The sequence below is a fragment of the Podarcis cretensis genome (genome assembly GCF_951804945.1).
Source record: "Podarcis cretensis genome assembly, chromosome: 3".
NCBI classification, from domain to species: Eukaryota; Metazoa; Chordata; class Lepidosauria; order Squamata; family Lacertidae; genus Podarcis; species Podarcis cretensis.
Window position 1 is genome coordinate 32,072,494 of NC_137172.1, and position 10,376 is coordinate 32,082,869.

Below are 10,376 nucleotides of genomic sequence, written 5' to 3' on the forward strand. Positions count from 1 at the left end.
GCTAATCTGATTCCGTGACGTCGCCGCTCATGGCAGCCAATGAGCTTGTGCTAAGGGGGGACCTGGTACCGGCGGGAGGGGCGGGAGCTCCTCCTCCTCCTCCTCCTCCTCCTCTTCTAGATGAGAAGCAGCAGCCGCGGCCGAGCAGCGGATTGCTGGCAGAGGCGTCTGGAGGGGTCGGACGTAGCAGGCCGAGGAGAGGCGACGGGGCTGGGTCCGCGGAAGAGCCATGGGGAACACCGTGGCTCGGGAGGATTTCGAGTGGGTTTATACGGACCAGCCGCACGCGGACCGGCGCAAGGAGATCCTAAGTAAGTGCGCACTTTCGCCGCCGCTCCCCTTTTGGTCTCGTCTTCCTCTCTCTCCCCTTTTTCGCTGCGATGCCTTTTTTGGGCGAAGGCGCTCGGGTCCTCCTCCTGCCCGTTCCTTGGCTCCCGAGGAGGCCGGCCGTGGCAGGCAGACGCCTCCCGGTCTTGCTCCCGGCCTCCGCCCTTGGCGCCCCGCACCGACGCCTCTTGTCTTCGGCGGAGGAAGCCCCGACTTTCGCTTTCTCGGCGGAGTTCCCCACCCGGCCGACGGCGCTCCCTCCTTTGGGTCTTGGCTGATGGGGAGAGGAGTTCCCAGGGTTGGAGGGGAGCGAGCTGCCAACATCTGGAGAGACGCACTGCGTCACATCCGAAGGCCTGGGGCCGGCCACCCGCTACGAGCACGTTGCTGCTTTCCTTTCCCTTGTCCCCCCACACGCCGCTTTTTCTCTTTTCAGTTTCGAAATCTGCCTGCGCATAATATTCGGGGAGGTGGTTCAAAGCGACCTTGGTTAACTGAGGACTTCGCCATGCCCAGCTGGTGCTTGGTGGCAGCCAAACAGGCTTTGAAATGGTTTTCGCAGGGTGCGGTGCTTTTGCCAACATGAAGTCTGATGGGATCTTTAGATAAAAAGAGGTACAGTGGTACTTTGGGTTACAGATGCTTCAGGTTACAGACTCTGCTAACCCAGAAATAGTACCTCGGCTTAAGAACTTTGCTTCAGGATGGGAACAGAAATCATGTAGCAGTGGCGCAGTGGCAGCAGCAGGAGGCCCCATTAGCTAAAGTGGTGCTTCAGGTTAAGAACAGTTTCAGGTTAAGAACGGACCTCCGGAATGAATTAAGTACTTAACCCGAGGTACCACTGTATATAAATCGGAATAAATGCTGATGATGGTGGTTTTCAAATTTCCTACCGGCGGAGGACACTCCCCGGCTCCCCATCTTTGATTCTTACTTTTGGAGCTCTCATCTGTTTCCTGTTTCCTGTTTCCAGGGAACATTCTAAGGTGGACTTTTGATGTGTAGGACTGGGTAGGCCTACTAGACCTAGATATCGCCATGGCAAATGTGGTAGTAACTTGGAATGTCCAAACATTCTGTGGGTTGTGAGAGAAGATAAAAGAAAGGGAGAAGTTGTTTTTCATACCCTGCTGTTAGTGCTGCCCTCAGTGATGTGCTCAAAGTGTATCCTGGACAAAATGACTAAAATATACGCCCGCGCTGAAGGGCTTGGAAAGGACAACGTCTGCTTTTACTGTATAATAGAGTGTGGGTTTAATTCCTTGGTCAGCTACTAGCTTTTCATTAGGCTGTCTCTCTATGAAGGAATGGATGGCTGTACAGTGGTGCCTCGCAAGACGAAAATAATCCGTTCCGCGAGTCTCTTCGTCTAGCGGTTTTTTCATCTTGCGAAGCATCCCTATTAGCGGATTAGCGCTATTAGCGGCTCTTAGCGGCTTAGAAAAAGGGGAGGGAGGGAAAAGACTCGCAAGACGTTTTCGTCTTGCGAAGCAAGCCCATAGGGAAATTCGTCTTGCGAAGCGCCTTGAAAAACGGAAAACCCTTTCGTCTAGCGGGTTTTTCGTCTTGCGAGGCATTCGTCTTGCGGGGCACCACTGTAGTCTAGTTTGCAGGTACAATTTAAAATGGTCTGCCAACAGGTTGCAAGAGGGGTCACTTTACTTTTGCCACTGGCATTCTGTAGCTGGATTTAGTATCGTAAAGCAGATTTCAGTATCGTAAAGCAGATGTTTAATAATCTAAGGCTTATATTCTCCCTAAACTAGTTCCTAGATGTGGAATGAAAGCTTTACTATTGTCAGACTTTCTCTATATAAAAAATCTTAAAGCATTATTGGGGAAAAAAACCTCTAAATTGATGCTTTTTGAGATCAGGTTCATGTTTTGATATAGTCTACACCAGTGTCCAATGTTAATTTTTAATTTTAATGGATCCACATGTATGTGCCTGTGAATGCTGTCTCTGTAGGTTTCTCTGCAAGAGTATGGCTTTTTCTCCACAGCAGTACAATCCTTTGTGTATTTACTTGGAAGTAAATTGCATATTCATCAGTGCAGCTTTCCCCCAGGTAATGTGCAATTGCATAGGATTGCAGTCTAAGGCACTCAGCCTTGGGAGTGCCTACTCCTTCAGAGCAGATATACATTGGATTACAAGACACCTTTTTGTGATGAACAATGTCATTGACTGCTTAAAGGAGAGCTTATTTTGATTCCTGATGCCTGAGATATTTGACACTTTTTGAAAATAAATATGACTATGAACAGAATTTTGTTTGCTTTATTTCTCTTGTTGGTATGTGCAACCTATGGTCAAGGCAGTAAGCAAATTGACTAACTTGTAAAGCTTTGACAGGTTTTTCCACCTTTCAGTTTTCATTTTCTGTTACCTCTTCATCAAACAGCATTACAGCCCTTTAGGGGAAAAATTAGATAGATGTATGTAATACCATGACAGACATCTTTTCTTAGAACAGGCATAGGCAAACTTGGCCCTCCAGCTGTTTTGGGACTACAACTCCCATGATCCCTAGCTAACAGGACCAGTGGTCAGGAATGATGGGCATTGTAGTCCCAAAACATCTGGAGGGCTGAGTTTGCCTATGCCTGGGTTAGAACGTTGAATTAGAAGGGGAAATGTGCATTATTGCTTTTGCCTCATATTCCTTTGATCTTGGAGGGTGGTTGCCATCTAACATGCAGCCCAGTTTTACACATAAGTGCTCAGAAGCTAGTCTCATTCTGTTCATTGGACTGTACTCACAGGTAAGTGAGTTTAGAATGGCATTCTTAATTTATCTTAAATATTATTAGAATTGGTGTAGCTGAGATTCCTTGCTAAACAGAAGCTGCTACCAGTGCTTTTTTTTCTGGGGGTACACATACCCCTAAACATTTTGTGAAGTTTGGCCTCATTGAGGGGCAGTATTTCAATATGAATAGGGAAATGAGAGTATCCCCCAAACATTTTTTTTTTAGAAAAAAGCGCTGGCTACTACAAAAGACAGTTGCATTGTCCACTTCATCACTGTGCTATGAAAAACTAGCTTGGGTTAAATATTAATGCATTATAAGAAAGTAACAGTGGATTTCTAGTTAATATTGTGAAGCAAACACCAAACCCTCTCTTTTCTCAGCTGATGTGTTTACGTAGACATCAAACTGATGTAGCTAAGCAGCCAAACATTCTATCTGCTTCACAGTGCATAGCAATTGACGGGAAAGATCCAAGTAAGATTCCTTCTTGCTTCAGTGGCTTGAAGAGTGGAATTAATCATATACAGTTGATCGTATTCATGGTATATAATGCAAATCTGATAAACCCATACAAGCTGTCTAAAAGGTTCAGTATCCTACAGTTGCCCAACTTGTTTCCTTTTCCAGTACAGTGATACCTTGGTTCTCAAACTTAATCCTTTCCAGGAGTCTGTTCGACTCCCGAAACTATTCGAAAAGCAAGGCGTGGCTTCCAGTTGGCTGCAGGAGCTTCCTGCACTCAAGCAGAAGCTGCGTTGGATGTTTGGCTTCCGAAAAAAGTTCACAAACCGGAACACTTCGGGGTTTGCGGCATTTGGGAGCTGATTTCTTCGACAACTAAGCCATTTGTGAACCAAGGTACCACTGTACTTGTCCCATTTGTTTGTTGGAGCAGAGATGGCCCTATGCCATGTTCCCATAGTGCAGCTTGGGAGCGCCTTGTGCAGTTTACTCCTCTCTGTCTAATAGAAGTGGCAAAAACAGTTGTGCTTATATTTATTTGAGTGTTTTTGAAGCACAGTGTCCCTCCAGTGCAAGGGGGAATTGATTATTTGAAGGATATGCATGAGAGTAACTAAGCTGCCCTGCTCAGAAGTGAGACAGATGGAAGGACAGTCTTAGGTTTTGTTCTAGGTGCCTTGGGCTCATGCAGCACAAAGCCCTACTGCCTTATATGCAACTTGATTTTGCTGTTGGCCATGACGCTGCCCACTCAGCAGTATTTTGCCCAAAGAGTTCAGACCATGCTCTTCGTTACAAAGATTGAATGGAGATAATCATTCTGGGCTCCCATCTTCTATCGCAGTTAAGATAATCCTCCTATCGTGTAACAATTCTCCATCTGGTGATTCTGAAACATATGCAGATATGAGGAATTACTGACAGAGCAAGTTAAGCAGAAAAAATTAAGCAACTAAACAAGCAAATATCCAGTTACAGTGGTGCCTTGCAAGACGAAAACAATCCGTTCCGCGAGTCTCTTTGTCTTGCGGTTTTTTCGTCTTGCGAAGCAACCTGCTTAGCGGATTAGCGCTGTTAGCGGCTAAGCGGCTCTTAGCGGCTTAGAAAGGGGGGGGGGAAATCGCAAGACGTTTTCGTCTTGCGAAGCAAGCCCATAGGGAAATTCGTCTTGCGAAGCGCCTCGAAAAACGGAAAACCCTTTCGTCTAGCGGGTTTTTCGTCTTGCGAGGCATTCGTCTTGCGGGGCACCACTGTATTGGGAAAGTGTTCTACTACCAGTTTCAGGCAGCTTCTCAACAGACAGATGAATACATGGTAGAACATGAGCAGTAGTTCTTATGTGTTTTCCTTGTTCTGATTTTAACCTTAATATTAACAACATGTGCAACAATAGGCTTATGAAACAGGTGATGAGTACAAAGAAACAGAACGGAAAATTACTAAACTTCTGATCCCAGCCACCCCTTTCTCATATATAAAAATGCACCTTGAAAATATTGGAGTATTTGTATGTGTTTAAGATGCCTTGTTTAATTGCCCTGTTGTGTTCTTTCACTTTATAGTGGTGTGCTAACATCCATAGTGCACAAGGTGCTTTCAATTTGTGGGATTTGAGCAACAACCTCCATGGCACATCCCTTTTGGAGGCGTTCAATGGACTGGTACACACACTGGGTACTAGGTTGTTATTCATTTGTGAACCCCAGGACTGCTCTGGAAGAGCAAAGGAGAGAAACTGGATAATGGGTGGGTGATTCCAGACACCATATTCTGTTCAGTGCCAGTAGCTTCAACCAAGATAATTGAAGCAGAGGCGATCATGAATTTGACACTATTTGGCACCGTGTTTACATCCTGTGCTGATCAGTATGCAGCTGACTCTTGACTCTATCTGCTCACCCCAGCCATGCCGAGGTATTTTTAAGCTGGTGCTTGGAGGCTGTCGAAGAATGGATGAGAAAGAACAAGCTGTAGCTTGATCCAGACAAGATGAAAGTCAGTACTCATATTAGTTCTCCATGCCCTTGTCTCATTAAGACTGGGCTACTGTAATGCGCCTTTGAAGAAAGTCTAGAAACTTTGAACTAGTACAGAATGTGATTGCCTGGTTCTTGGCAGGGGCCAAAAATCTGGAGGTGTTATCCAAATATTGTGTCAGTTGCAATGATTATCAGTGAGTTTCCAGGCCAAATTCAAAGTGCTCTGTAGTCTAGTTTGCAGGTACAATTTAAAATGGTCTGCCAACAGGTTGCAAGAGGGGTCACTTTACTTTTGCCACTGGCATTCTGTAGCTGGACTTAGCCAAGTGAGTGAAGTTGCTCAACCATCTCAGTTTCTTGAGGGAGGAAAAGTGTGGGAGACCCTGTCGATGTATTTGGAAGCTCAGGTTTTAGGTTGATTGTAGAGGTTTCATTCACATGCTAAGGTGTTTGATACTCTTGGTTAGCAAGCGAGAAGCTAGGAGAGTGCGGTGGCCCTGAGCGTTATTAGTTAAACAGCATGCTTCTAGCCCTTTTGGTTCCTGAGAAGCATCAGTAGGAGACAGCGATCAAATTATACACTAAAAATGCCATTCACAAGTACACATGTCTCTTTCTATTTCCTTTGTCTCGAAAAAAGATCAGACTCCTGGTGTACAAACCTATTATGTAACTGTGTATGCAAAGATAAACCAGCTTATTTTAGTAGCAGGGCAGTCCAATTTTTTATACCAAGTAGGAGTACTTTGACATGGAACCAGTGGGCCGCACACTGCCTTGTCCTGTGCAGGGATGTCCTCACACTGCGTTCCCAAAGCTGGCTAAGGGAGGCACTGGGCTTTGGGAAGGAGGCACAAGGCTCTGGCGGGGTCCTAGAGCCCTCCCACCTCTTTCCAAAAGCTTACAAAGTGCTAACTAGGCTTTGGGAAGGAGGTGGGACAGGAGGGCTCAAGGACCCTGCAAGAGCCCTTATGTCTCCTTCCCAAAGCCCTGCACCTTGCTTACCTTGTTTTGGGAAAGTGGGGAGGGGGGGAGGAAGAGAGTAAAATGTTGCTGAGGGCTGCCATAAAAGCCACTTTGAACCATCCAGTTCTACTATGTGAATTCGTCTTCTACAGAATCAATATTTTTTTCTTGTGCAGAATAGAGAGCCTCTGGGTTGCTTGTATCACTGAAGATCCTCTGTTAGACACAGAGGGTGGCTTCAACTACATTTTACCCACAGTGGACCTATCAAAATTAATGAACACAACTAAGCTAGGTCCATCAACTTCAATGGGTCTACTATTCAGGAAACTTAGTTTGAGTGCCACCTAGAGTGTGGAATTTAAGTTGGTGCTGAGGGGATTGCTCTTGTTAGTGTAAGCCTCCTTTTTGCTTGCATGATGAAACAATCTCCCTACTCCTCCCCCTGTGTGCTGTTCTGTGGGCTCTCCTGAATCCCCCTCCCCAGTTTGGAGGGAGGAGAGAAAAGCCTTCCTATGCTAGTGGGAGTTGTTGACCTGACTCCTGCCACAGCAACTGATGTCTTCAACGTACTCATAAAGTCCACTCCCAATAACTTCATGTAGATACTAAATAGTATTGGGGACAAAATACTGTACTGTGACACAACTGCTTGTGGTGGACACACATATAATCCCCTAATGCCATTCTCTGAATCCTGCTCTGTAATGAGTGGAGCCAATGTGAAATTGTGCCCCAGCTCATGAAGAAGATCCAAGAGTATAACATGGTCGATTGTATCAAAAGCCACTGAGAGATCAACAGGGTTGCACTCCCCTGTCCATCTCCTCTGTCAGGGCAGCTAAGGCTGATTCCATCCCCAAACTAGGCCTGAACCATTATGGCAGTGATGCTATTGTTGTGCCTGTACTTCATGTGGTTTTTACAGTAGACTGCAGAGTTGTACTAAAGCACCCTGTATGTATTCAAACTTTAACATGTATAGAATCCAATTATAAGACTCTATTGTGGTATGATCTTTAAAGAGTATTTGTCTATTGACAGCAGTTATTGAAACGTTCTCTTTTTCCCCTAACAGGTAAACATCCAGAAATAAAAACTTTGATGAAACCAGACTACAACTTGATCTGGATAGCTACACTGATGGTGCTTGCACAGCTAGTTGCCCTTTACCTAGTTAAAGATTTGGAGTGGAAATGGGTTATATTTTGGTCATATGTGTTTGGCAGTTGTCTTGATCATTCCATGACTCTGGCTATTCATGAGATTGCCCACAACAGTGCCTTTGGCAACTGTAAACCTCTGTGGAATCGATGGCTTGGAATGTTTGCCAATCTCGCACTTGGCGTCCCATACTCTGTATCCTTCAAGAGATATCACATGGATCACCATCGTTATCTTGGCGGTGAAGGAGTTGATGTGGACATTCCTCTTCCCATTGAAGGATGGTTTTTCTGTACCCGTTTTCGAAAATTCTTTTGGATTATTCTCCAGCCCTTATTCTATGCTATTCGGCCTCTTTTTATTAATCCCAAACCAATCTCTCGACTTGAAATAATGAATTTGTCAATTCAATTTCTCTTCGATGTTATGGTATACTATGTCTTTGGAGTAAAATCACTTGTCTACCTGATAACAGCAGCTCTGCTTGGGTTAGGCTTACACCCTATTTCAGGACACTTCATAGCCGAACATTACATGTTTTTAAAGGGACATGAAACATATTCCTACTACGGTCCACTTAATAAACTTACATTCAACGTTGGCTACCATAATGAACACCATGACTTCCCTAATGTTCCTGGGAAAAACCTTCCACTGGTGAGTACATTATAGTGTGCATTTACAACTAGTTACTTTCCTGGAGTTAAGCTACTCCGTTTTAAATGAATGGATTGCTGGTATTCCACCACAGTGTGGTGATTTGCTGATGTAGGTTGGCAAATATATTAAGGCTGTAAATGTTGATTAAAGTGGTTTATCTTGATCCAAAGCATATTTTCAGACCAGTATTTAGAATCATAGCAATAGGCTAAACACAATACAGTGGTGCCCCGCAAGACGAATGCCTCGCAAGACAGAACACTCGCTAGACGAAAGAGTTTTCCGTTTTGGAGGTGCTTCGCAAAATGAATTTCCTATGGGCTTGCTTTGCAAGACGAAAATGTCTTGCGAGTTCCTGCGGGTTTCCCCCCCCCCTTTCCCCCCCTTTTTCTAAGCCGAAAAGCCACTAAACCGCTAATAGCGCTAATCCGCTAAGCCGTCAATGGGCTTGCTTCGCAAGACGAAAAAACCGCTAGACGAAGAGAATCGCGGAACGGATTCTTTTCGTCTTGCGAGGCACCACTGTACAAGGTATCATAAAACCTAATACTACAGTAAATGTGTGAAGGAACAAGGAAGTCTTAGTTGTGGGCTGTCAGTTCAGCAGGAAAGACTACCTGTCTAATCTCAGTTGGCATGGAGTTCCACAGCTTTGCACCCATCATGCTGAAATCGTGGCTTCGAGTAGTTACTAGTTGTACATCTGAGCTACAAGGGACCTCCAACAGCGACTTCTCCAAAGATTGCAGAGGTCAAGCAAGGATATAAGGGATCAGGCAGCGTAGTTCTGTGGGTAGACCCATGTGCTTGGTATGTTAAAATGAGGTGGGGTTACTGCTTCCAAAACTGGCTATTTAATGTCCAGCTGACAAAACTTTTTTCTGAATAACACTGGGTTTTTTTAATTGCAGCTGAAGAAAATGGCCCCTGAATACTATGATCATCTGCCACAGTATAACTCCTGGGCAAAAGTGCTTTATGATTTTGTGATGGATGACACTATCAGCCCTTATTCACGCATGAAAAGGCATTTAAAAGGTGAAGTGAAATTGGAGTGAAAAAAAAAATTCCTCTGCCGCATCCAAGGACATAGACTCATGGAAGCTGGTACAAAGGTTTCGTTTGATCAGGATGTATTTGCTTTGTATCTTAACCTAGTCTGGACTATGAATATATACGGATTACAATCTAGAACAAGATCTCTGAATTAAAATATTGCTGGAAATAGAACATTCCAAGCTATTTGCTTTATTTTGTATAATTAAAGTTTAAAATATAACTTGCTGTATGCACAATGCTAGTATTACTGTTACATAATGTGTTTCAGTTGCTACTCACTCGAACATTGGATTGTTCTTCAGGCCATTAATGTACCAGTGGTGTATCTTGGTTATTTTGTACTTGCTGCCAAAACTTTGGCTCTTCAATGTTTTGCTGACAAAACATTAATTTCCAAATTAAATTGCAGAATTGTTTTAGTTAGTGTAGATGCTGGAAAAAATGGCTGGCTGCAACTCCTTCTAAATTGAGGTATGTCTTGGCCAATCCAAGTGCTCACCTAACTGATGGATTTACAGTTGCTGTTATAAAGTTTATATCCATTAAATCATGCTAGTGTTCATGTAACTTCAAAATAGGGATATGAATGCCAACTTTTGACTGCCTATGCCCTACATTTCATTAAGCTAAATTATCATTTCCTGCAGCAAGCCCATTTCCCTGAGCATAGCTCTGCATTCCCTCTTTTCTGCATCTGTACAAAAGAGCTATGCCCTGCCTTCAAACTGATGCTTCTTTGCAAACAGACTAGATCTCATGAAGTTTAGAAACAGAATAGTAGAGCCTACGTGTGTCCCGGTAACCATCTTGTGCTCTCTTAGCTGGGCAAGAGCTGGAGTGTCGGTTGTTGACAGCAGGTAGCAAGTTTATAAAAGGTATAAAACATTGACTGTGAGAATGCAAGTACCTCCTTCAAAGGAGTATATGAAAGCTGTTTTTTAAAAAACAAACAAACTCTTGGGCACTTGAATAAAGATGATATTAGTGAAGTTTAACAAA

At 44.1% G+C, this 10,376-nt stretch overlaps 1 protein-coding gene across 1 annotated transcript; it reads left to right on the forward strand.

The window, feature by feature from the left end:
- The first annotated feature begins 127 nt into the window (after positions 1-127).
- LOC307212218 (sphingolipid delta(4)-desaturase DES1-like) lies at positions 128-10,376 on the forward strand. The gene is made up of 3 exons (XM_079969335.1): positions 128-311; positions 7,573-8,315; positions 9,230-10,376. Exons 1-3 carry the CDS (start codon positions 230-232, stop codon positions 9,374-9,376), a joined length of 972 nt encoding a protein of 323 aa, XP_079825461.1. The 5' UTR covers positions 128-229; the 3' UTR covers positions 9,377-10,376.